General features: G+C 57.1%; 1 protein-coding gene across 2 annotated transcripts; it reads right to left on the bottom strand.

Moving 5' to 3' along the window:
* Positions 1-1,710: 1,710 nt before the first annotated feature.
* Positions 1,711-18,696, bottom strand: SELENON (selenoprotein N). 2 transcript variants are annotated; one of them, XM_047084233.1, is made up of 12 exons: positions 18,511-18,696; positions 17,629-17,746; positions 13,900-14,030; positions 10,707-10,919; positions 10,322-10,446; positions 9,612-9,749; positions 7,908-7,989; positions 7,330-7,518; positions 6,911-7,016; positions 5,530-5,642; positions 5,335-5,436; positions 1,711-4,044 (listed from the first exon to the last, which is right to left on the bottom strand). In XM_047084233.1, exons 1-12 carry the CDS (start codon positions 18,694-18,696, stop codon positions 3,874-3,876), a joined length of 1,674 nt encoding a protein of 557 aa, XP_046940189.1. In that variant the 3' UTR covers positions 1,711-3,873. The 2 variants fall into 2 exon arrangements, with proteins under 2 accessions (XP_046940189.1, XP_046940188.1); XM_047084232.1 differs by having other exon boundaries at positions 10,322-10,533.
* Positions 18,697-26,853: the final 8,157 nt, after the last annotated feature.

Raw genomic sequence — 26,853 nt, forward strand, 5'->3', positions numbered from 1 at the left:
TCCCAGCCAAGACCCTCTACAGCCTTCTGTCCGGCAGGAAGAGGCCTCTTTTTGTCATGTTTTCTATTTTAGCCGTTATCTCACAATCTACACAAGGCAGCTTCAGTGAGATGGTAGATTGATGGGCAAGACCCCAGAGGCATTGGGAAAGAGACCCACATTCCTTCCAGCGTCACTCACCCACTCCCTCTTTGTTCTTAAACCCTCACCGTCCTGGTCCTGGTCTTCATGGCAGCCAGGCCTGGGTCGCATGCCCTCCTGTGACCTCAGTATACAGCAGTGCCTGGCTCCCAGGCCACAGTTCTTTGGTCCCAGCTGCCAGGGACAGGCTGGCTTCATAGCGGGGACCGGTTTGGGCAGTCACACAGGGCCTCTTGCTCAGAACTCCGTGCTTGCTTTAATGCTCTGCTATCTTCCCCCCTGAAATTAATATATATGTAATAAAATTTAAATATATATATATATATATATATAATTTTATATTATATATATTTTTAAACAAGGGGCCCTGCATTTTCATTTTGCACAGGATCCTGCAAATTATATAGCTGTCCTGGCCAGAGACCTCAGAGTTGTCCACCCTGATCCTTATCATGTTTCAAATGATGAAGGTTGACTTCCAGGTCCGGCCCTCTTTCCAGGATGGCAAATTAATCATTGATTCTCTCTCCTGGTCAATTGCAGATCTTGCAGTTTCACCCCAGTTGTCTCTTCTAGGGGTGGCAGATGTCTTGGTGCTTGACCCAGATCTCCTCTACCCTACCAGTGAATCCATCCTCCAGCTGCTGTGTTGGCTGCACACAGCTGCCCCCTTCTCTGGAAAATTGCACTTATAAGAGGGAGAACAGAGGCTCTAACCTGCGAAGTTACTTCATCCTCCAAATCAACAACTAACACAGGGTACAAAAGGCAGGTTCTACTCTGTGGTGTGGCTTGTGTTCCAGAACCTTTCGCCTGTGATCATTCTAGGGCTCGGATTGGAGATTCTATCCTTGCTTAACATTTTTCTTTTCCCCATTGTCATTCCTTCTTTTAATTAAAAAAAAAAATGTTAAAGCTTTTTTTTTTTTTTTAATTTTTAAAGTAATCTTTACACCCAGCATGGGACTCAGACTCATAACCCGAGATCAAGGGTCCCATGCTCCTCCAACTGAGCCAGCCAGGCACCCTTTCTTGACTCCTTATACAGGTTTTTCCTGAAGTGTAATCCTTCAAAAAAATTATCTAATGCCTGTCTCAGGCTCTGCTTCTAAGACAATGTGTAATTAACTTTAGAATCTCAACACAGAACATCAGATTCTAAAAATAGTAGTAAGTTCTACTAACTAGGTCTATCACAAACTTACTTTAAGAACATCACTTGAGGGCCGCCTGGATGTCATTTGAACATCTGACTCTTGATTCCGGCTCAGGTCATAATCCCAGAGTCTCGGGATCGAGCCCTGAGCTGGGTGTAGAGCCTGCTTGGGACTCTCTGTCCTCACCTAACTCTCCCCCTGTCCCCTCAGTTTCATGCTCTCTCACTCTCTCAGAAAAAAAAAAAAAAAAAAAAAAAAAAAAAAAGAATATCACTCGAGCCCTCTGGTGACATTTGAGTCCCTAAAGGCATTCCAGCCATGCTCCCTTGCCCATCTGCCAAGCCAATCTCACAAGAGGAGTCAGACCAAGGATAGAACTGACCAATATCCTACTTAAAGGAAAGGCACTTAGAACCACCCTAGTCTCTCCAATTTTATTATAAGACATGTGGACAGGGGAGAGAAGTGGCAGAGGGGTGACAAGAGGGCAGCTAGGGCCCTCCCCCACCATGAGCTTCAAGGCACAGTTGGGGGGGGGGGCAGTCAGGAAAAGGCATGAGATGAAGATCAGAAAGCCCAAGCAACCAGCGCCTTACAAGGGACAAGGATTGCTCAGTGTGGGGTGGGCCCTCCTGGACCATCATGGAGGGGAAGAGCCTGCCGGGTGGGGTAGGGAGGTGGAGTCTCTGCTGACACTGGGTGGCTCATGGGACTGGCTACTACCACCCACCCCGGGAAGCACTGAGACAGACTTCGGTGCCCTCCCTCCCTTTAAGGGGCATGGAAGCACTGCCTCCCAGAAAGGACACAAAGAACTTGGCTGAGCTTGCTGGCTCATGCCTCATTTTGTCTGGGGATCAGAGGGGGCTGAGACATTTTGGTTTGAACTTTTTCACCTCAGTGAAAATGGGCAGGGGAGAGAGGTGGGGGTGCAGTGCAAAACGAAAACACCAAAATCAAGACACAGGCTGAATCTCAACTCTACCACTCAGTGACCTTGGGCAAGTCACTTCACTTCCCTGAGACTCAGTTTCTTCATCTGCAAAATGGGATCGACTAATATCTCCTCACAGGTTGTGAGGATTAAATGAGAAAATAGAAGTAAAGTTAACAGAGTGCCCGAGAGAGAAGGCTCGGTATGGATACTTCAATGGCAGGCAGGGGTACTCAGCATATGGGAGGCCCGGGAGTGGTCCGAGCAAGTGTCTGCCTTCCTCTTCCAGGCTTAAGAGTGAGCCCCTGTGGGGCAGGGTTTGGGAAGGTTTGGCTCCAAGGCTTTAATGAAAGCCCAGGGACCCTCATGGGCCTGAGTGGAGGATAAGGATAGGGTTGGGGGTACAGTGACTTTCTTTTTTAAAAAGCTGGAAGAAAAGGAAGAGAGGAATATTTCTTCCCATAGGTGCAGCTGCAAAGACATCAAGCTGGGCCCATCTAGGATTTCAGATCCAGCCATCATGGGGCTGCTGCTGGGGGAAGACACCGCCCCTTCTTTCTCCTCAGTGTTGGGGTTATCAAAAATATCTACAAACTGTGAGAAACTTCACATAAAAACACTTTTCTGCAGGTATAAAAAAGACTGGCTGTAGTCAGTGGCTTGGGACATAGACCAAGGCCTTAAGAGAGGCCAAGCAAGGTCAACGGCCATTCGGTGGGGGGGCACGCGGGTCTGGGCTGCCCTGACAGCTCTGGGGGAGGCTGTGTTCTTTGGCTGAGCTACACTTCTGTGGAGCTGGGGCCTGAGGGGGAGGGGGCTGGCTCCAGTAGTCCTACTGTGACCCTTGCTGGGTAGGAGGTGGGGGTGCCTTGGCCCTGGGCCTCGGAAACTCCTCAGTGGACTCCCTTGCTAAGAGCAGAAGCCTACTTCACAGTGAACCTCCCCAAGCAGCTGGCTTCCAGCAAGTCCCAAATCAGGGGTTGGGGTCCTATCATTAGGTTGGATTGAGTGGTCTGGAGAGCTGAGGTCTGGGGTACAGTGACTTCTGGAGGGTTTTTCCCTGAGCCTCCAGAAGGCTGTCTCCAGCTAAAACTGACTCCCCTGGGGACACCAGGCATAGGAGGGCAGCCAGGAAGAAGGCTCCAGACAAACAAGAGTGCTTCCCTGGCAACCTCTCCCCAGCCCCCAGTCCGGGCCTTCTTAACGTTTCTTTCGGGGGAGGGGGGTGGTGAATGTAAGGAGAGAGGGGCGCCCTGTCTTCCTGGCACCACGCCTCCCGGATCTTCACCCCACAAGGACCTGGGCTTCGTGCCTGAGTGGGTGAGGTCCAGGGAGATGACCTGAGGTCCCGTTTCTGGTGTCCTGAGCAGCTTCTGGAACCACGTGGGTGGTAAAGGGCTAATGGTGGCAGCTGGAGTCAGAGGTTCATCCGTCCGGTCACCCCAGGCACCCCTTGTCTGACCCTTCACTGACCTCCGACCGCACAGGCAGCCTGGGAGTGGCGGGGTAGGGGTGCCCGAAGTTTGAAATGTGCCAGGACTGCTGGCTCTGAGCCCGAGGGGCCTGTCTTCAGTGTTGGAGGCCTTCGCCTCAGCTCCCCCCAACCCCGTCCAGCCTGGCCTCTCATGGTCTGAGGCCACACTAGGGCTGGAGGAGGGGCAGGCCGCGCCGAAGGCCTTCCTTCAGGAACTGCATGTAGGTGGCCGTGGACGGGTCTTCAAAGGTGGACGAGAAGCTGAAGACGTTGTTCTCAATATCCTCAGGCTTCATGGAGGTGATGTCCAAGAAGTAGTTGGCATTGATGTGGTGGACCTGGGAGAGGGTCTGGGTGAGGAGAGCGAGGGGGCCCCTCTTGCTCCCTGTCTGCTCCCGCTCTCTTAGGAAAAGGGGACGCTCAGGCCTTGACTGTCCTCGCTCCGAGGCAGATGGCAAACACGCAGGGCAGACGCCAACCAGAGGCTGTTCCCCTTGCCCACCTCTGCGCACACAGGGCCCTCTGCCGGCAGACCTCTCCCGCACCCCACCTGCCGGGCGGGGACCTCCTGCCTCTCGGCCTTTTCCTCGCCCCCACCCCCCATGGCCCCTCTTCCCCCCGCCCGCCGTTCCTGTGACCCATGAACCCCACACTCCCTTGGGCCAAAATGCCGACCCACTCTGTGTGCCTGCTTCCCCCTCTGCCTCTCACACTGGCTAGTCAGCTCCTTAAGGGCAGGTGCCCAGTACAGGAGCCAAGAAACACAAGGCCAAGTGAGCAGGAGAGCACGGTCCCCAGGCCAAGTTTTGTCTGCCGAGCTCTGTGAGGCCAGGGCCCGGCCACGGCCGGGCTCTGCTGGGCTGAGCGGTGGCCCTCTTCCAGGCAGGCCTCGGCTCTGGCTCCCCCACTGCTCCCCGGCCTGAAAACCTGGGAAAGCTGGCCACCCTCCCACGGCCCGCAGTCCCACACTAACCATCCCTCAGGACTCAAAGGGTAAGGGGCAGGAGATTCTGAGGCTCACAGGCAGGCCTGGTTTCAAAACCAGCTGCATCTCTTAACCGTGCAACTTTTGCCAAGTCTCTGCACCTTTTTGAGCCTTAGTGTCCATGTTTGCAAAATGGGCACTCGTGACTGTCCATCTCCCAAAGCCGTTTGAGACCTTGACGAGAGTGTCGAGTGTGTGAGTGCTCGCAGGGGCCCCTGAGGAGAGGTAGGGTCTTGCAGCTTGGTTCGGCCTGGGGCCCCCTGGTCCTCTCTGCTTGTCACAAGGCCTGGCCCCTGCTTCCTCCTTCCATCCCAGAGCTGGCCACAATGGTCCAGGGTGAGCTTGCCCTTCCCGTCCACTCTGCCGCCGGCCCGTGCTCACGGCTGCCCCATCCCCAAAGTGCTACTGAGGTCCTCCTTCTCACGGGAGGGTCCCAGCACCTGGTGGGGCAGGCAGGGCGGGCAGGACAGTTCCCACTTTACAGATGGGGACAAGTGAGGCTCAGGCTGCTGGGAGACCAGCAGGAAGTAGTGGAGCCAGCCCTGAAGCCTGAGGCGATCTGTAAGTCCGTGCCCTTGCTTTCTGCTTCCTCCGCCCCGCGGCGCCTGGCCCGGGCTGGGTGCAGGTACTGGGGGCTGCCTACCACGGTGCCATTGGGCAGGCAGATCATCATCTCCACGGGGAAGCTATACTTCTCCAGGTGCAAGTCTGCGAGCTTCTTGTGGGACGGGTTCTCCTGGTTGTTCTGTGGGGACAGTTGGGCGCGCTCCTGATGCCTCAGTCTCCAGCACTCTCCCAGGGCCTCCCACGGGGCTGTTCCCATTCACCTTCCACTCACCTGCATGTCTTCCAACTCCCTCACCAGGGACCAAGTGCTGATGAAGCTCTCATTAAGGAGGGCGAGGATGGGCGAACTTTCCAGGACAGTCTCCCGGAGAGTCCGCCCTGAACCTGTTCAGGGAACAGCACGGCGAGAAGAGTGAGGCCCGCTCCCATGTCCTACTAGCTTCTCTCTGGGTAATAAACCTCGTGGGCTGTAGAACGGTCTGTGCACGCCGGTGAGATAACAGATTCAAAGAGCCTGCCACAGAGTAGGTGCCGAATACTGGGTAGCTGCCATTGCAGTCAATAATATACTGGCATCCTGGGCGGAGATCTGTGGCGGGGGGGGGGGGGGGGTTCAGCCAGGGACTTGCAGACAGTGGCAGCTTCTTAAATCCACTTAAACTCTGTGGCCCAGGGCCTCTGCACGGATTGTTCTACCTAAAACACTTTTTCCTCCTGTCACTTGATAAATTCCTACTCATCCTTCAGGTCTCAGCTTAAAACCACGATCTCTAAGAAGCCTTCCCTGAGCCCCCCGTCACACTCTGGATCTTCCCCTGGGTGATGCTCCCCACCCCACACTTGAACTTATTCACTCAACGTCTGCCTTCTGCACACACCGTGCTCCCCAAGGACAGGGACCGCTTCTGACTTCCTTATTAGAAGACTCTCAGCACCAGGCCGACGCCTTGGTGCAGGAGGTGCCCAGGAGGTTTGTCGATTGACTGAATGAGGGCAGGGGCACCGTTTTACTCATCTTTGGGACCATTGTCGGACACGCAGAATCTTTGTGTCTAGTAGGCCTTGGGTGAATCTTCTGAATAAGTGAATGCCTGGCCAGCCTCTGGCACTATTTTTCTCTCTCGCTTGTGTGCAACACTTCACAGAGCCCAGGCACTTTTACATCCATCTTCACAACTCTGGGAGTGAGTATGTTACCCCTCCTTCACTGTTGAGAAAGCTAAGGCTTAAGGAGGGGAGTCTCAGACCATAACATGAACCTGATGGTGAAGAAGGTCAAATAAGGCCTCTCCAACGGCTCTTCCTTTGCCAGCAGGGTGGCCTCCTGCCAGAGCCCCAAGGCCCTGGGGCCTCAAAAAAGTTTCCCTTTCATTGGAAAAAAAAAAAAAAAGGGAGGGGAAGTCATTTGGCCAAGGTCTCCATGCTGAAAATGACCAAGCTGGGCCCCTTTTACTGCGAACAGCAGCTTCTTCTGAGCTCGGCACACAACCCCTTCTCCCAAGCCCTTCTCCCACGCCCCTGCCCTGTGTAGTCCCCAAGTCCCCCCTGCCCCCTCCCCCGCTATGTTCCAACAGGACAGTCCTGCTGGTCTCAGAGCCACCTGTACCCCATGAGGTATGATATCTCCCCCAGACTGGCAGGGTCTCCCTCACCTCAGCAGGACTGGTCATCCAGGGCCCCCCACAGAAGAATTGAGTGCACCAGCTTGTTCTTGGCCTTGGCTTGGTCGAAGGCCTCGGTGAATGGCAGATAGGCGACCTGAGGCCAAGTGGAGACAGAGAGAAGCTACTGTGTGAGGCTAGGGTCCTGTTCAGGAGCTCTGTGTAGTGTGTGTGTGTGTGCGTGTATTTGTAGTGTGAGTGTGTGTGCGAGAAAGGGTATTGTTGAGCCACGGGAATGCCTCCTCCAAGTTCTGAATGGCCAAAGAAAGGAAAGAGAAGCCCCTGGCCAGGCTCTGCAGGGAGGTGGCCTCAGCAGCAGGCCCTGTACCCAGCCCGGAGACTAGCACCCACCTGCTGCTCCCCCAGCCCTGGCCGCATAGAGCCCGCCCCTCGCCCTCACTCCTGCCCACCTTCTTGAAGGGGTACATGGCCACTTCTAGGCGCCGGGCAGCCTCCTCCCAGCTCAGCTCCTGCTGCCACTTGATCTCCTCAAAGACAAACTGGAGGGGCTCCCCTGAGGGTGGGCGGCTGTCGATCATGTTGCCATCCTCATCCAGGATCACAGGAGGCACCGACGGGCCCACGGCCTCCAGTTCCATCTGGCCCAGAGGTCAGTGGGGGTTGACATCAGTGAGGGTGTCTCAGAGATGGGCAAGAATCCTTAAGAGACCCTCAAAGATATCCCACTCATTGCAAAGGTGGAGAAACTGAGGCTCTGGGAAGGGCAGGGCCTGGTCAAGGCCGCAGTGAGTCTGGGACAGAGCCAGTGTCCATCAGGGGCTCCTTCTACTATGTGAAGCCACCTGGGGGCTGAAGACAGCTGGTGGGTTTTCTGTGCAGGGTCTGGTGGTTTCCCAGAATCCCACTTCGGGGACAGTTGGCCTCGGCCTGCCGGGGGCTCTGTCCTTCACCCTGGACCGCCTGAGACACCCAGCCCTGCAGCTGAATCCTGTCTCCTTCCCTGGGTCGGGACCACTTGTGTGCTCACCTGGGGGATATAGCCAATGTCCACCTCCATATTGCTGTTCTCACTGGCCCCATACAGCCACTCCATGTCCACATTCAGAGACCTGGGGACAGGTGAGAGGGTGGCCAGGGCCGAATACCCCCACCACCAAGGCCCATTAACCGTATGTCAGACTCTGAAGTACACAACTCTCCCTGTGTTACAGATGAGGACACTGAGGCCCGGCAAGGTGAACCCAAGTGGTCTCGGGGCCACTGGGGTTTTGACAGCCGAGGCTGGGCCCTTTTCTGTCCCTGGGCTGCCTCTGCCTAAGGCACTGCAACCACACAACACTCCACTGGCCCTGCCCCTTCTAGTTCACAAAGGGCTTTCACATCTCCAGGTCATGTCTCCAGTGCTGCTCAAGACTCTGAGGTAGAAAGATCATCAGTGCCTCCCCTCGGACACAGAGAGGGGCAGGGGCAAAAACCTGGCACCGGCCTCCCTGAGCCGGCCTCCCCCGCGTGCCCTCTCCCACAGGAAGTCTGGCCCCACCACGAGCCATCTGCACATCTGCCACACGAGGGCAGCCCAGCACCGACAACTACCCACCTTGGGCAGGGGGGAGCTGGCCGGAGGAGGTGGGCAGCCAGCCCTGTGGCCAGCTCCTGAGACACAGGCTCAGGAGATCCTGGGGCTGGTCGTTTGCCCCTGCCCTGTTTCATCCAATCCGGGACCGCCACCTCCAACTCTGGGGGGCCGGGAGGGGGGTGGGGAGGTAGGTGTGCCCTGGGCTGAGCCTCTACAGCTGAGGGGAAGGAGACAAAACCACTCTGGCTCCTGGGGACAACTTTCTGTTCCCAGGCTATCCCAACTATCACTCTTGCTCTGGAGCTATCCCTTCATTTAGCAGATGAGGAAACTGAGGCCCAGAGAGGGTCGGGGCCTTGCCCACAGCCATGCAACCCACTGGTGCCACGGTGGGGACTTACTATGGGCCTCCCAGCCAAGGTCTTGTCCCTGTCCTGGGTCACTCAGACCTACTAAGCGGCCTCTTGCTGTCAGGGAGGAATCTGGAAAGACTTGAAGCCAGGCCCTCTGGGTCCCATGCTCTTGACAAGAGGCTGATCCTGAGCAGGTTGGGCACACAGGAAAGCTGGCATGGAATTCTCCCAGAAGCCCCCTGCCCTCTACCCCCCAGGACCTGAGGTAGCAAGTACAGGTGGTGGAGGGTCTGCCCCCGGGCCTTTACACGTGCTGCTCCCTCTGCCTGGCTAAACCCTCCTAACCCCCCAGGTCTCTGCTTAGATGTCTCTTCCCCTGGGAAGGCTTCCTGGACCCTGACCAGGCAGATCCCTGCCCACCTGCCAGCCCTCCCCTAGGGGGACATGAGCAAGCTGTGGTTACAGGTCTGTTGGAGGTCTGTGAGCAGTATGAGGGCACTGGGCTCCAGCTTTGGGGAGGGTCTGTTGGCTGCTGCCCTGGGTCCCAGGCACAGAGTTGGCAGTCCGGGCCAACTGGGCCATGGTTGCCAGGTGATGGAATGACCCACCTCAGCTCACCTCAAGTTGCCTCCTCCTGGGTCAGCTCCAGGCCTCCCCCAAGAGAAGTGGCTCTGGGGAGTGAAGGAGGGGCAGCGACTGAGGGGGCCTCGGGGCCCCTGCACCTGAGCTCCTGGAGCTGGGCGGAGGGGAGCGGGGCAAACTGTGGTGGGGTGCAGGGCTGGCCCGGGGCCCAGGCTCCCACCTGTGGTTGGGCACGAAGAGCCGGAAGTCTCGGACATGGGTGGCATCTTTGGAGAGGATGATGTGGCCAGTGAACTGGCCTGGCGAGAACCAGAAAGGGAAGTCAGGTGGCTCGCTGAGCTGGAACTCGGCATGGATTCTGGGGGGAGAGGAGCCTGGCTGGGACCAGCCCCCTGCTGAGCTGGAGCCCTCCCCCCCACCCCCACCGCCACCACACTGTGGCTCTTTTGCCAAAGCTGGGGAACCCTTGGCCAGATTCTTGTGTGGAGAACAGGGCTGGGGAGGGAGAAGCCCCAAGGCCCTAGAAGCACTGCCCGTCCTCAGGGCCCGGTTCACACACCGCCTTCTCTGGAGGCCACGTGTGACCAACTGTCCTCTGAGCCCTCACAGCTTCTGCAGGGGTGTGACCCGGTGTCACAGCTCTTCGACACTCCCCTCTGGGCGGGCGACAATCACAGCCACCGGCCTCATGCTACGCAAGCACCACGCTTTCCCCTTGTTCCTAGGAGGAAGTCACCACCCCCCCCAGCCACAGATGAAGAAACCGAGGCCCAGAGAGCCAACACCGCTCGCCCAAGACCAGAGGGTGGTACGCGGTGGCACTGGGGGCCACCAGGCAGGCCCTGCCCTCGCGGCGCTGTGCCCTTCCGTGCTTCCCCCGGGTCCCCAGCCGGGCAGAGAGACCAGGAGGGGTCTCTGAGGACTACACACCGGAACATGACGGTGTAGTAGAAGTCGCTGATGGCGGTCAGGCAGGCGACAGCCCCCTGAGGGGCAAAGCGGGTTTTCACGAAGGGCCGAGGGTGGAACATGCTCAGGAGCCGGTGGATGATGACCTGAGGGGAGGGCAGTGGAGACCCGTGCCGGCTTGTTGGGTCCTGATCCCCTAGGTGAGTTTCCGCTCTGGACCTGCAGGCCTGGGCCTGGGGTGGGGGTGAGGAGGGGGAGGCAGGAGAGAAGGCGGGGTGGTCCTGGCACTGGGGGTCCAGGTGCGGAGCAGGTGGGGAGCAGGTGCAGAGGGGGCCGTGGCTGGGCTGGGGTGGGGGCAGGGGTGGGCTGGGCGGAGGGCCCCAGGGTCACTACAGGCAACCCTCACCTCTTTGCCCTTGGGCGGTGGTGGGTAGAAGCGGTTGTTGGATAAATAGCCGGTGAAGACGCTCAGCTCACTGGGGATGATCCACCACGGCTCCCCCAGCTCCACTTGGCCCCGAGGAGGAAGGAAAGGCCGGAAGTGTCGGGCAGCAAACACCGCGCTCGGCAAGGCCGCAGTCGTCCAGTTGCGGAGGCCGGACAGGGCCAGGCGGGAGACCTGGGGCAGCGGAAAGCAGAAGCCCTGGGGCGCTGAGAACCACGATGTGGGGGTCCCCATTCCATGAGTGGCTGGAGGTCTCCCTGGAGCCGAGGCTCACCTCACCCCACCATCCTCCACCAGCCCCCAGCCCAGGAAGCGGCACCCCCACGGCCTGCTCAGGCCAAGCCCAGGCTCCAGGCAAGCAGGGCCACCCAGGGCTAGTACAGGGGTGGGGGTAGGGGTGCTCTGTGCAGGGATTCGGCCTGCCTCTTCTCTTCCTGGTTAAGCCCAGTCACACGGCCCCGGTCCCAGGCCTCACTGGCACATGGTCCTGCCTCCCTCCTTGGCACCAGCTGGTGACCGCAACTGCCCCTGCCTGCCATGCCTTCTGCCAGCCTTGCCTTCTCCCTCCCCTTCTTCTCTTCAAGTCTCCTCCCCAGGATAATGTCCTGCCGAGGGGGCAGAGGGTTTGGGGGGAGGTCTGAGGAGAAAGGTGGTAACCACCTTGGGGGAAATCTCTGGGGCAAAGAGCAGGATGTGACCACAGAGAAGGGGCAGGAAGGCAATCCCCAGGGAGTGCCCACTTCCCCTGTGGCCAGCACCCCGGTGGCTGGGCACCTGGCATGCCTGGGGTCCCTCAGCCATCTCCTGTCACTTCGGTAAGGTGCCCTCTCCGTCTGGTGAGCTGCTGTGCAGGATGGGACGAGGGTCAGACTGTGCAGGCCTGACTGTCTGCACATCTAGAACACTGAGGCAGGATCTGGAAGGCATCCTCCAATAACACCTGCAGCTTCCACCTTCTGTAGCCCCTCCCTGCCCTCTGCGCTCCAGGCAGGAGTCGCATGGAGGTGGTGGCCACCAGGACAGCAAGTGCCTGGCACCTTGTGGGGGGCGGGGGGTGGCACTTGGCCACCAGGGAGCTGCCAGGTCTTCAACAGTAGCAGGCTCCCTCTCCCTTCCGCGCCTCTGCAGTGGTGGGGGGCCAGGCTCATCGCGAGGAGGGAGGAGGGGGGTTCTCAGAGCTATCCCCAAGAGGACCGAGCAGGCAGGTTCTCCAAGCAGGGCCCGCTGTGCAGGGCCAGGTTGAGCTGCCTGCTGCTGGGTCCTGCCCACGGGCTGGCCTCCCCTGCAGGGGGAGCTGTGCACCAAGGGGGGGCTGCGCTCTGTGGGGCACTGCTCCTGACCCATCTTCCTATAAGAGCAGCTGTGCCCAGGCACCCTGCCAGTCCCACCCCGTCCTCACTGCTCTGCCGGGGACTGATCTACTCGGACAGCTTCAACCAACTATCGCTGCCAACCTTGCCCACCCAGGTCTTCTGCAGAAGGTCAAATCTGTGTTTCCAGCCACTTATTGGACTGTTCCCCTGGATGTCCCCAGGCACCATGACTTCAGTGCATCCAGACTGACCTCATGCCCTCCCCACCAGACCCACTCCCTGCTCTGGGTCCAAAGGGGCCAAGGGCCCACCCTGTACTTGGTCACCAGCCAGAAGCCTGAGCCACCCCTCCAGCCCCAACCCCCACTTTCCTTCCTCTCGATCATCACTGCTTCCCCACCCCCACCTCCTCTTCCTTCCCGAGAACTGGTCTTCTCGTCTCCCATTTTTCCCCAGCTGCCGGCCTGCCGAGCATCTGATGAGGGAACCTTCCCATTTCCAAGTCTGCTGTGGTAACTTGCTGCTACAGAATGAAGGCCAAAGTCAGGCAACCAAGGCCCTCCGTAGTCTGGTGACTTCTTTTCTAGCCCCACTGACCAGGATGCCCTTGCATGTGTCTCCTGTGCTCTGGGTCCAGCCGCACCAGCTCCCTGTCCTCAGGTGACTGGCCTGGCACTTTCTGCCTTCAGACCTTTGTTCATGCTGAAGTGGCATTTCAGGAGAAAGGCTGAGTAGGTGTGGGCTGGGCAAAGAGGAAAAGCCTCTCCTGGCAGAGGGAACAGCATACGAGAAGGCTCACAGCTGGAACAAAGCCTCGACATCTGGAGCGGCTAGAACAGAGCAAGCCGGTGGGGGGAGGTCTGGGAAGGCCGGCAGGGTGTGGGGATGCCCCGGTGCCATGGTGGGCTTGAGACCTTGGCCGTGAGGCCTCAGGTCGGGGCGGGGCTGCTCAGGAGAGCATTTGTCAGGTGCCCTCCCCACCCTATGACCCCCTGCCAGGGACAGAACCTCAGGTCTGGTTCAACAGAGTTCAGCAGAGCGGCTGTCAGGTGCCAGGCATGGGGCTAGGGGCCTGAGGATGCATACAGGTTCAGGTCACAGCCCTTGCCCTTGAGAAACTCACAGCCTCGGGAAAGACCGAGTTACAGAAAGTAACGAGCCTTCGTGAGGCGCCTGCCTCCACAGTCTCCAGTGCGCTTGCTGCTTCCTCTGCCCAGGCCCTTCTCCCCCTGCCTCCCCTGGCTGAGCCCCCTTCTCCTGCAGTCTCTATCAGATTCTTCCTCCAGGAAGCCAGCCCAGATCCCATCTGGGTTAGGGGCTCATGCTTATCCCTCCTGTACCAGACGGTGTCCTAGACAACAGGGTCAGCACCACACCCACTTCTGGACCCCCCAGGGCCTGACACACTGGGGGGCACAGAGGGCAGTTAATAAAGGAAGGAAGGAAAGGGGGTGCCCGGGTGGCTCAGCCGGTTGAGCGTCCAACCCTTGGTTTCAACCCTGGTCATGATCCCAGGGTGGTGAGATCGAGCCCGGTATGGGGCTCTGCACTGAGTGTGGAGCCTGCTCAAGATTCTCTCTCTCTCTCTCTCTCTCTCTCTCTCTCTCTCTCTCTCTCCCTCTCCCTCTCCCTCTGCCCCTCTCCCCCACTTGCGTGCTCTCTCTCTGTCTCTCTCTAAAAAATAAAGATAAGTTTAAAAAAGAAAAAGGAAAGGAAAGAAGGGAAGAAAAGCAGGGCACAGACCGATTCTCAGGAGGTGAAGGTGCGTGTGCACAGATGATTCTGTATCTGTGGTCCCACCTGTGAGCAGCCTCCACTGCCCCCCCGCCCCGCAAACTCACCCCCAGGAACCCATCTTTGCTCTTGGTCATGGACTCCGGGATCAGAGGCTGGAATCGGGCTTCTATGGTGAGCGTCTCCTCGCTGGGGTCAAGGGGCAGCTCCTCCTCATAGCTGGCAGCAGGAGCTGAGCCTATGAGACACGGTCAGTGAGGTCCCCGGAGAGGGGCCCTGCTCTCAGGCTTCAGGGCCTCTCTTCTCGGGAAGGGGAAGCCCTGAGAAGAGACAGGTGAGTAGCAGGTGAGTGAGAGAGCCAGGCTTGGAGCTGGAGTAACAGTTAACGGACCGAAGTAACGACAAGTAAGTATCACATTTTTGTTTCCCTGGAGCTCTGAGAAGCAGAGAATACCATCATTGCCAACTCTATCTCACACATGAGAAAGCAGAGGTTCAGAGAGGTGAAGTCACTTCCCAAAGGTCACACAGCTAGGTAGTGGGGGGAGTCAGGATTCAAACCCAGACTTGTTTTACTCTAAACCCACAATCAACCATGACCCTCTTCTGAGGGCATTGTGATCTCAAAGACTCAGTTTCCTTAAAGGCTCAGGCACCAGGTGAGGTGGGTTCAAATCCCGCCCCTTAGCAGCCGTATGATGTCTGGCCAGTGGCTTGTTATGAGGACGGGATGAGAGAATTCATGTAGCGGTAGCACCAGGTTTGGTACAGAGTGAACCCATAATAAACTTGACCTATGTTACTCCTACCGGAGGTTTCAGGGTCGGGTTGCCACAGAGCTAGGGCTCAAACCAAATTCTTCTGACTCCATCCCATGCTCTACCAGGCCAAGCTGGCTGCAGAAAGGCCACTCTCGTCCCCCCTCCCTTGTTCCGCAAACTGAGTCCGAGATGAACTTGGTGTTGGGCTCACCAAAGGCAACATCTGGGCAGGCAGCTGCCTCTCCTGGCGGCCGGGGTCCTAGCACCAAAGAGAAGCTACTGTCTGGGGCTTGGAGAAGAGAGCACGCGGGCTCTAGGCTGAGGTCGGTTCCATCTCCTGGGTGATCTGGGGCAAATCCCTCAGCCCCTCTGGTTTTCCCACATGGGGAATGGACACCGTGCTGCCCTGCATGTCCCTGTCATGGGGGCCTTGTGAGGAAACGAACGCTTGTCAGAGACTCGATCAGAACAAGGAATGAAAGTGAGAAACAAACCACCTTTGACACTGTCTTTGGTGTCATAAGCTCTGCGGCTACAACGTCCTCAAGAATGCCAGTTTGGAAGAGAGGACGCTTGCTTCTCCCTGGTTTTCTGGGTGGCCTTGTTTCCCTGTCCGTAAAAGGAGGGGCTGCAGTGGCAGTGGCTGAACTTGATTTCTTAGATCTTTTCCTGCCCGAGGCAAGCCAAGTCCAAGCCCTTCAAGTGTGGACGGAGTCATGATGGAGGTTTGGGGAGAAATGAAGCCTATTTCAGAAGGGGTGACTAACAGGAGGGAGGGGCCCTGGACACCTCTAAGGAAAAAGACAGTGAGTGGAAGGTCTTGTCAGGCTGCTGTCCCCGGGCAGGTTCGTGGTACAGAGATGATGCTTGGCATCTGCTGATGAACCTACTGACAGACCAACTGGGTGCGTGCGGAGCAGTTCTTAACCAGGAATCATCAGAATCACTCAGGATGTCTTTTTAAACTACAGATGCCCCGTATCCTCCTCAAACCTACTGAGCCAGAATCCTAAGGGGCTAGAATGAGGAAGCTGCCCCCCCTTTTTTTTTTTAATTTTTTTTTAACATTTATTTATTATCCAGAGACAGAGAGGGACAGAGCTTGAGCATGGGAGGGGCAGAGACACAGAATCCAAAGCAGGCTCCAGGCTCTGAGCTGCGCGGGGCTCGAACTCACGAGCCACGAGATCATGGCCTGAGCCGAAGTCAGACGCTTAACCGACTGAGCCACGCAGGCGCCCCTAGGAAACTGCCCTTTTAATCAGCACTCCCCAGCAGCTCCTGATGCAAACCCCTGTTCTAAAGAACCATTGTTATTTCTGCATTTGTAAGCCAATGCAGCAAAACTTTCCAAAGAGCAATCAGGAAACCTTGGAGGAAGGGAACAATAGGAATGTGTAAGCTTATTAGGCCTGCCTGGTTTTTCCAATTCTTTTACTGTTATCAGAGATAATTATTAATAACAGTGTCCAGTATCTTATGGCCTTCTGCTTTTTTTCATAAAAAGTTTTATTTCCTTACAAGTGACTCAATACAGACAATTCGTAAAACCTTGAAGATATAAAGAAAATTAAACACACTCATAACTGTACCAACTAGACAGCCTGCTTCTGTTTCCTGCATAGATTTGATATTTTTGGCTTTGAATTATTTTAGTTTTTGTTTTCCTGAAACTTGGTTCAGTTTTGCCCTCGTAGTGGCCTACGAGGTAATGGAGAGAGGGATTATTTTCCCCTGATGGAGAAAAAGATTTATGAGAAAAAAAAAAGCGGGGGGGCTCCTGGGTGGCTCAGTCGGTTGAGCATCCGACTTCAGCTCAGGTCATGATCTCTTGGTTCATGGGTTCAAGCCCCGTGTCGGGTTCTGTGCTGACAGCCTGCTCAGAGCCTGGAGCCTGCTTTAGATTCTGTCTCCTTCTCTCTCTACCCCTCCCCCGCTCACGCTGTCTCTGTCTCTCAAAAATAAATAAATGCGAAAAAAATTAAAAGTGCCCTCAAGCCCAGAGAGCTTGTCATTATGAGGGAACCCACCCTCGCTGTCCATAAAAAAGGACAAGGAGGAGGCTGTGTGGATGCTCAGAGAAGTGTCTGCAGATAGAAAAGGTCAAAGCAAATCCGCACGAGGCTGACCTGTTTACCTGCCCATCTGCTTTCACGACAGAGCTGAACGTCACTGAGAGACACGTCTGCTCCAGCAAATTCACACTTTTCAACTGACCCTCCTCCTCTGGCGGGGACTGTGGTCACTGGGCCGGCAAGTGGCCAACCTCCCTGACCCAGCCTGAGACACGGAAAGCCCATCACGTGCTTGGTGCTTACTCGCCCGAGAGCGGCCGGCATCTCTCCCTTGCCTTTGCCATCATCTACTGACCTACTTACACCCACCAATTTGGATAACAAGATCCCAAGTTCAAGAAATGGGAGAGAAACGGACACAGCGGTTGGGGCAAGGGTAAGACAATGAGAGGCATTTAACAATTCATTAGAATGATTCAGGCCCTCATCTTTATAAAAAAAAATAATAACTGATTACAATTAGGTAAAAATGGATTGCTAGAACGGGCTAGGAATCTGACAGCACCTAAGCAGAGTTTAATACTGAGTAATACTAGTGAGAACTCCTATTGAAAGCTAGCTACTGTATACTCTGCAGGTACTGTCTCTAACCCTCAAACCTGTGAACAGGTGCGGGACCTGGAGCCAGATGGCCCCGGTTCTAATCCTGGCTCTGCGCCTCAGTCTCCCCAACTATAAACGCGAGAATTAGGACAGCGGCTACCTCACGGGACACCGTGCAAATTAAAGAGAGAACGCAGATGAAGTGCTTCAAGTCATGTCTGGAAGGGGTCAGGCAACCTTAACTAGTATTTGCACTTGAGAACAGGCTCAGGCGGTGCTAGAAGAGCTCGCCCAAACCGCCAACTAGAAAGTGTCAGGGCAGGGAGAATCCCAGGGCCGTCAGGACCCATCATCTCCCTCTCCAGGTGGCCTTCCTGCTCAGAGCAAACACAGTGGCCAAGAAGCTGAGGGCCATGCCTCGGTGCTCCCCACCCCAGTCCCCAGCCTCTCCTGGTACCTGTCAGCTTCTCAGCAATGGGCTTGAACTCCTCCGGACTGATGTACAAATCCCGGTCTGTGTCCAAGGAGGAAAAGAGAAAGAGGCCTTCTGTCCCCAGGGACTTCAGTGCTGACTCCTGCTTGGGAGGAAGGGGCTCCGCTGAGCACCACGTGAATACCCAGCTGGGGTCCCAAAGCGGCAGAGGGGGCAGCTCCCACCACCTCCTTCCTGAGTTCTGAGGACGCTTCCAGTCCACCCATTCAGATGTCACCTCTGCACCACCCCAGAGCCCCAGTCCCCGGCCGGGTCCCTGCTTCACTCTGCTCCTTCATCCACCATCCACTACCCCCCAAGGCTGCCCTAGTCTTCCATCTGGCCCCGTCTCCATTTCACACTCTTTCGCCAGTGTCCTCTCCTGTCCCCCAGCACTGTCCCGGCACTCCCCAGGTCCCCACCAGGCTCTCCAGGTCACAGCTTCGCTCCCTCTGTCCAGGTCACCTCTCTGGACAGCCCCTCCAGTCTGTCCCAGGCTCTGCCGCACACTGGGCCGATGCTCCCGCCTCTCCGCAGCAGTCTGCCCAAGTCTGCCCGACCCCACCCTCCCCACCCTTTTTCCCTCCCTTTCAGGCCACCGTCCCCGGCCCACCGGTCCTGACCTTTCACCCTGCCCCAACCCCAACCCGTGCCTCCCCATCCCCTCCCCCGCCCACTCCAAACCTCCCTCTGTACCCCGGACACCACCCCCCCGCCGCCGCCGCCGCCGCCGGCTCCGAGCCCCGCCCTCCGAGCCCCGCCCCTCGCCTCCTCCGAGGCTCCCCCCGCCCTCCGAGCCCCCCTCCCCGGACCCCCGAGCCCAGGCCTTGGGTGAGCTCCGCGCGCGCCCTTCCCCGCGGGCCAGACCTGCCGCGCGGCCGCCTGGGCCTCGGCGTGGCGGGCATAGGCCCGGGCGGCGGCAACGGCGGCGGCGGCGGCGACCAGGGCCCCGAGCAGCGCCAGGGCGCGGGCGCGGCGGGGCGCGGGCGGTGGAGCGGCGGGGCCGGGGCCGGGGCCGGGAGGCCCGCGCTCGCCCGGCCGGACCCGGCCCATGGCGGCGGCGAGGCTGGCGGACTCGCGACGGCGGCGGCGGCGGCTGGGCGGCAGCGGCGGGGCGGGGAGGGAAGGGGAGGGGAGGGGCGGGGCCGTGGGGGGCGGGCGCGGGCCCCGCGCCGGGTGCCGGCTCTGCAGCGTCCCGGCGAGCCGAGCGAGTCAGTGGAGGGGCGCCGGGACTCCCCGCCACCCGCCTGCCAGCCCGGCCCCGCTGTCGCCGAGCCTCCTCCCTGCGCTTGGCCTCCCGCAGAGAAAGCGGCCTCGGCGTCCCGCCCGGCGGAGGCCAGGGAGGCGGCGGGGCGGGGCGGGGCGGGGGGTCGCCGGGGAGGGCACTCGTGGGCCGCCAGGCCTCGCGTCCCCTTCTGTCGGCCGGAGGAGGGTACCCCTTATCCCACCTGCTTTCTAAAACGTCCTCAGTCATGGAAAAGAATAAAACACTACGAAGTCCAGGCCGTATTCCATCCCCTTCATGGTCCAGCTGGAAGGCCATCGCTGCACATTTGCGGGGGTGGGGGGAGGGGGCTCTACTTCTTCCAGGCCACACACAGGCGGTGCTGCCCCGAGACCCTCACCTGCTGGGGCTAGAATGTCCTCACCTGTCAGGACGAGTCAGAAGAGACCCTCCCTGCAGGTTGTGGTGGAGTCAGAAGAGACCCTCCCTGCAGGTTGTGGTGCGGAAGAAATACCTGGGCTGGTGGGGCTGGCGGCCTCTTGGCGCCGGCAAGGCCGGACTGTGACTTGCCAGCTACTCTCTCTGCTGGACGGTGGCATGGCCACAGGAGTGATTTTTCTAGGGAACAACTCTTGGCATGCTTGGAGGAGGACCCTGGGAATGGAGGCCGATGGAGTTTGCAGAAAACACTTTTGGATCCGTCAATGCTTTTGGTTCCTGTCTCCAGGAGCCTCTTTCCCCTGGGGCCCTCTTCCATCATTTCAAGGTCTCCAGGAGCCCCGGGATGGCTGTCTCTTTCCCAGGAGACGGCAGAAACTGCCGAAGCCTCTAGACAAGAACCCTGGCTGCGGAGAACAGCAGCACCACCCTGGAAGATCACTGCCAGCCCCAGTGCACACGCACCTGTCAGGTCTGAGATGTTGGAGGGATCTAACAGGTACCGAGCACCGCTGTGCTGGACTTGGTGCTGGGTGTTTGATGCTTAGTTGTTCTCAGGCAACCCAGTGAGGTGAGGATTGTTTGCCTCGTTTTTAAATTAAGGAGCCTGAGCTCAGGCACCCAGGTCTATCTGAGTCCAGATCTCCTATCCGGTTGCCTTGCAGGGGACGGCCCAGCAGACTGGGGACGAGGACTTTCTTCTACCGCCACATCCGCCCTTCGTGGATAACCAGCTATGACAGTGCTCTGAGGGCGGGGCTCATCTTCCCTGAGCCCCCACAGGACCTGACACGTGCTGGCACCCCAATGTCTTTTGCATGAATGACTCGCAGGCACCGAGACTTGTAGGCCGTGGACCTAGCTTTTGCCCAGTACTCTGGCCCCAGAGCCTGGGGGAACCCACCGAGAGCCTGACATCTGCCGTTGGCTTCTGAAGGCTTTCAAATGTGCCACTTCCAACTCATTACCGCTAATGTTTGGGGACACCCTGCATACGACAGATGCTATTAGAAAACCAAATTCTGCTCTATGAGGAAGCAAAACTAACAGAGCACAGAGCAGGTTAGGAAGGGAAGATTGATGAGCCAAGGCCCCTGGAAAATAAATGAGAGAAGTTTTCTTTGCCAGATGACTTTTATTTATTACACTTGCTTTTTGTTAAAGACACAGACATCCCACTGGTCTCTGCGGCCCAGGGCTGGGGAGATGAGCTGCTGGGGTTGGGAGGGCGCTGGGGTGAGGGGCAGGTGTGCGAGACTTGACTTAGGTCAGTGAGCCTCTGGGAAAAGGACCGATCTTGGGCCCCAGCTCTGGGAAGAAGGCTCTGGGCCTTGGCAACGGAGCAGGACTGGGCATCCTGCTGGTGACACCCTTCCCAGGAGGCTTGTCTCTAAACCAAGGACCCGGGCAAGGCAAGGCCTGGAGAGACTGGGCCGGCAGGGAGGTTCTGGTCAGGGGCGGTGCTGCAGGGGCTTTTTGGCACCTTGTTTCTGGGCCATGAGTGGGCCAGGGTGGTATTTGGTTGTAGCAGCAGATGAAGTGCATCAAAATAAGTCGTTCCCAGGCTAGCAGGGAAATCACACCTATTCAACAAATATTTATCGAGGGTCTTCGATGCTTGGTTCTGGGCATTGGGGATCCATCAGAGAAGAAAAGCCGAGTCCCTGCTCTTCTAGACAAGTCAGTGGATACAATGACCACCCCACCCCCCCTTCTTCAGAGGTGAATGATCTGCGAGAGGGATGTACGCAGAGGACAATGGTAACCGTGACTAGGAGAGGGGCCAGGAGGGGCCAGGAGAGGCTTCACAGAGTGGAAGTCCGGCCAGGCCTGAGTTCAGGAGGTCTCCAGTCAGAGCACCAGGGGAAGATCATTCCAGGGGCAGAAACAGCAGAGACAAAAGGAAGGCCTGGTGGCATGAAAATCAACGGCCTGTCTACGGCATTATGAGGACACAGTCCAGTGGGTTTGATCAGGGGGACACGAGGGAGTGTGAAGGGAGAGGAGGCGGGAAAGACAGGCTGGGGCTCCGAGCTTGGGCTTGATCCTCAAGAGACACCAGTCATCGGAGGAGCAGCACATTCGGCCATGGAGGCACCTTCAGGCTACTGAGGGAGGGTGCCTCCCCCCCTCCATCCATCTCCCCCACTGGCAGGGGAGGCAGGACTTGGCCTTGCCTGCAGGCAGGAGCGGAGTCACTGCCTCACACCCCGCCCTGCTCCCCCCTCCCCCCCCACATACACACACACACACACACACACACACACACACACACTTCTCTTCTGCTTGCGTTTCACTGGGGCAAACTCTCCAGGGAGGAGCCTCTCTCCCTCCAGGAGATCAAACTGGGGTTGTCACTTGAGGAAACGGAGGCTTCTGGTGTCAGCGTAGCAGTAGCTTTGCCTGCCTGGACCCCGTGGGCCTCTCAACAAACTAAGGGCCTACTATGTGTCAGGAACTGTTCTAGCCTCCTGGAGCACGGAAGTGAAGACAGATGAGGTACTTCCTCTCTTGGAGCTAAATATTCTAGCAGGAGGCGAGAGGCGACAAACACACAGAGAAGATAATTTTGGACAATGGTAACCAGGAAGGGGTAAGACAGGGTGGCACGTGCAGGGGTCAGGCAGCTTCCCCGGGAGGTGGCATTTACACGGCAGCCTGAGTGGAAAGAGGCCGGCTCCCGGAGCACGAAGGAAGGGCATCCCGGGCGGGGGTGCAAGTGCGGAGGCCCCTGCGTGGGAAACAAACTTGGCGTGTTCAGGAAACCTGGAGAAGGCAGAACAGGCCCAGTGGAGTAAGGGCAGGAAGGGCTGGTGACAGAGGCGGGGCCGAGTGTCCGAGAACCTTGCAGGCCGAAGTGACAAGCTGCATTTAGATATGATGGGAAACCATCGCAGGGGTTTAAGCGGGGGAGGGGTGTGGGTGACATGTGAGTTCCTTTTCTTTTTCTTTGTTTTATTAAGCTTTTTATTTTAATTCCTGTACAGTTACCTGATTTGTCTTTAAAAAGACCTTCTAGGGGCGCCTGGGTGGCTCAGTCGGTTGAGCGTCCGACTTCAGCTTGGGTCATGATCTCACGGTCTGTGAGTTCGAGCCCCGCGTCGGGCCCTGTGCTGACAGCTCAGAGCCCAGAGCCTGTTTCAGATTCTGTGTCTCCCTCTCTCTCTGACCCTCCCCCGTTCATGCTCTGTCCCTCTCTGTCTCAAAAATAAACAAACGTTAAAAAAAAAAAAAAAAGAAAAAAAAAGACTTTCTAGGGGTGTCTGGGTGGCCCCGTCGATTAAGCACCTGACTTTAGGTCACGATCTTGCAGTTCATGAGTTCGAGCCCCATGTCAGGCTCTGTGCTGACAGTTCAGAGCCTGGAACCTGCTTCATATTTGGTGTCTCCCTCTCTCTCTGCCCCTCCTCCACTCACTCTCTCTCTGTCTCTCTCAAAAATAAATAAATGTTTAAAAAAAATAAAAAAAAAAGAAGACCTTTCTAACAGCCAGAAAAGAGAAACAACCCAAGTTTCCACTGATGAATGGATGACCAAAACGTGGCAGACCCACACAATGGATATTTTGGGGCAATAAAGAGGAACGGAGTACTGATACGTACTACAACATGGATAAACCTCGAGAACATTATACTAACAGAAAGAAGCCAGACACAAAGACTGCACACACAAGGTAGGATTCCATTTACGTGCAATGTCCAGAAAGGCCAATCCACAGACACAGAAGGGAGGTTAGCATGTGCCTGGGAATGGAGTGAGGGTAGTGAGTGTCTGCTAATGGGTACAAGGCTTCTTTTTGGAGTAGAAATGTTCTTTGCAGGGTTTCTTGGGTTTTTTTCTTTTTTAATGCTTATGTATTTGAGAGAGAGTGCAAGCAAACGGGAGAGGGGCAGCGAGAGGGAGAGAGAGAATCCCAAGCAGGCTCTGCACAGAGCCCGATGTGGGGCTCGATCCCACGAACCATGAGATCATGACCTGAGCTGAAATCAAGAGTTGGACATTTAACTGACTGAGCCCCCTGAGCACCCTGGAGCATAAATGTTCTTTTTTATTTTATTTTATTTTTTTAATGTTTATTTCTGAGAGAGAGAGAAAGACAGAGCATGAGCGGGGGAGGGGCAGAGAGAGAGGGAGACACAGAATCCGAAACAGGCTCCAGACCCTGAGCTGTCAGCACAGAGCCCGATGCAGAACTCGAACTCACGAACTCCGAGATCATGACCTGAGCCAAAGTCAGATACTTAACCGACTGAGCCCCCGGGCGCCCTGGAGTATAAAGCTTCTGCCATTAGGTTACAGTGATGGTTGTGCAACCCTATTTACAAAAACACAAATTGTACACTTTAAGTGTGCAAATTTTATGGCATACAAATCATATCCCAATAAAGCTGGAGTGTTTTGGTTTTTGTTTTTTTAAGACCTTTCTGGATTCTGGGTAGAGAATAGACTGAGGGAGTGAGGAGGGGGGTTCGGTCTCCCAGCCCAAAGACGTTGGGGTCCTGGGCCGGGCGGGCCACGCAGCCCGTGTCAGGTGGATGGTGGTGTCATTCCCGAGGTGAGAAAGCCTGAGAGGCCCCGGCTGCCGTGTGGACATGACCCTGAGCCGCCACGTGGAGTGCCACGGGGAGGTGTCAGAGAGGCAGTGCGTGCAGTTCAAAGGACCATAGCCTCACAAGTCGCCAGCCTACCGATGACACTAAAGTCACAGGACTCGATGAGATCATTGAGGAGAGAGAAGAGAGAGGCCTTTGGTTTGCACGGCCTGAACGGCTGGGTATGTGGCCACAGATGTGGCCGTGCCTTGGAGTGCTGCGTGGCTTTGGCCGGATCCACAGGCACAGGACGGGAATTAGCCAGAAAATAGATTAATTGGTGGCGGGGGGCGGGCGGGGGGAGGCTCACAACAGCCTTTGGCTAGGCTTGGGCCAGGCTCTCGTCCAGTCCAAGCAGGGAGATTGATTTCCTGGGGTCAAGAAAGGTCCCCAGGGCTCTGTTCACACAGACAGCTTTATTCTCAGCACCATGGGCCTGGGGACCCTGAGTCGTCTAGCCTGGCTGCCACTAGAGTGGCTTGTCAGCCCAGTGGTTCTGACGCACCGTCAGGGTTGAGTATCCCTGGGCTGGGGCCGATGCTAGCCGAGTTTTCCTGGGTGGGAGTTTTGGAGAGCTGAGCAGTGAATGCCAAATCCAGAAGAATTGTTCTGTTTTATAAAAACACCCTTCCTCAGGGGCACAGGGTGGCTCGGTTGGTTAAGCGTCCGACTTTGGCTCAGGTCGTGATCTCCCGGTTCGTGGGTTCGAGCCCTGCATCAGGCTCTGTGTTGACAGCGCAGAGCCTCCTTCAGATTCTCCGTCTCCCTCACTCTCTGTCCCTCCCCCACACTTTCTCTCTCTCTCTCTCTCTCTCTCAAAAACAAATAAACATTAACAAAAAAAGACAGAGGGAATTCAAAGACTATGTGTGCCTGAAATCAACCAGTGGTGGAAGAGACCAGCCGAGTTTGCTCTAAGGATGGCAAGTATTGATAGCAGCAGGGGGTGGAAGGGTGGGAGTGGGGCTCTCCAAGGGCTGGAATGTTCTCTATCTTGATGGCGGGAAGGCTACATGACCGTGTACACAGGTGAACATTCCCGGAGCTTTACGCTTAAGATTAATGACGTTTATACATGTGACTGTCTACACTATGGCTCAAAGAGTTCTTTAAAAAAAAAAAGGAAAGGGGACAGAGAGACAGAGGCAGGACCTCAGAGCGCAGGTCAGATGGTTTCTCCAAGGAGCAGGAACCTCGGGCCCCACTGGGAGGGCCCCTAAAGCCACAGTGGGTGCCAGCAGTCAGGGTGGCCTCCTTGGGGATCGGGTGAGCCTTGGGCAGGCAAAGCGTAGAGGTCTCATGGTGACTGTAGGTGGGGAACCTCATGCCGGGGGAATGGTGTGGAGTCAGCGCCCTATGGCGAGGGCTGGGAAGGTGACAATGGCAAAGGGTGGGGCGTGCAACCAGGAGACATCCAGGCCTGCGCAGGACACTGCGCGGGAGGCCGTCTCCTGGTGTGAATTACCCATGGGGTTGGGGTGAAGGTGGACAGGAAATGATATTCGGGACCCAGAACTCCCAGGCATCCTACCTGTCACAGATCCAGCAGATTCCGAAGAGAAAAGAGAAGGCCCCCAGAGCCGGAAAACAGCCTTGGTTCCACACATGCTAGCAAAGGAGAAGGGCCATCTCAGGGAGCCGCTTAAATATCCAGAAGCACAGCTGGACAGGAGTGGGGGACGGAGGGGAGTGGAGGCTGCAGGAACAAAGGTCAGAGGAGGAGCCCCAGTGCCTTGAAGCCTCCTGTGCGCTCCAGAGGGGCGGGGGCCCGGGGCCCGGGGCCCAGCAGAGGCTGCCCCTTGGCGGGAGGCCCCTGCTTCTCTCCGTGCTCCTAGGGGCACCGGCTTCAGAAGCTTCTGCTTAGGAACCCGAGAATAGTTTCCACTGAGACAGACGTAAGGGCAAGATGAATCCCGAGGCCTCCCGAGGCCTCTCCCCTCAGAAGTCAGAGGAAACTTTCAAAATACAAAGTAGGTCATCTCATGGCCCTGCTTTAACTTCTTCCCGGCTTCTTGCTGCTCGGATTCAAATCAGCCTCTGCCCCGGCCCTGGAGGCCCTACAGGATGGAGCCCTGTCCCTCCGACTTCCTCTGACTCACCGGATGGTGCCCCTCGTTCACCTGCGGCCTTCCCCCTCCTCAGATGTGTCACTACCTCCTACCTCTGAGCTTTTGCGTTCTCTGTTCCACTGCCTGGAATGGTCTGTCACACAGGTCTGTTCCCCGGGGGCATCCCTGACCTCTCCATCTCCAGTGTCCCTCTGTCACTCTCATATGTGCCCTGCCTGTGGCCTCCCAAGCATTTATCTCTGTCTGCAGCCGCCTCACTGACATGTTTACACATCCGTCCCGGCCCCACTCTGCCACTGGCCTGGGAGCCCCACGGGGGCAGAAACCTTGTCTGTCGTGTTACAGCTGCAGTTACAGCACCTTGCCCATCGCCTGGCAGAGAAGGTTAATGGTCACTTGTGGAATTACGAAGCCTGGAGGGTTCTGGAACGGTGGCCTGGGCGGCAGCCATGAACCCCATAACCTATGAAGGTCTGGGGGTGGGGCCTAAGAACCTGAATTCCTAACAAGCTCCCAGGTGCTGCTCGTGCCTCAGACCTGGCTTCCATACTCTGGGAACCACTGATCTCCTGATTGGCCAGTGCTGGATCATTCTGTGGGCCGGAGCAGAGCCTCCCACCCTAGGTGGCAGGAGAACTCCCGAGGGACTGGTGACTGGGGCGAGGGACTCCTGCGGGTCAGGGCAGGAGGGTCCAGGGGTCTCCCCACAGGGAGACTACAGGCTGGCCAATAAATCCAAAGCCTTGGGAGAGGGAAGTTGAGGTATGTGCACATGCCTACGCATGTGTGTGAGAAGACTTTTGTCTACTCAGCCCCTAGACTGGGGATGTCCCCACTTGGAGAATGGCCTGACTCCCCTCTGTCTCCATGGGATGAGGGGTGAACT

This window comes from Lynx rufus, unplaced genomic scaffold, assembly GCF_022079265.1.
Source record: "Lynx rufus isolate CCGP_SWC_20201006 ecotype Redwood Valley unplaced genomic scaffold, mLynRuf1.p SCAF_2, whole genome shotgun sequence".
Classification (NCBI taxonomy): Eukaryota; Metazoa; Chordata; class Mammalia; order Carnivora; family Felidae; genus Lynx; species Lynx rufus.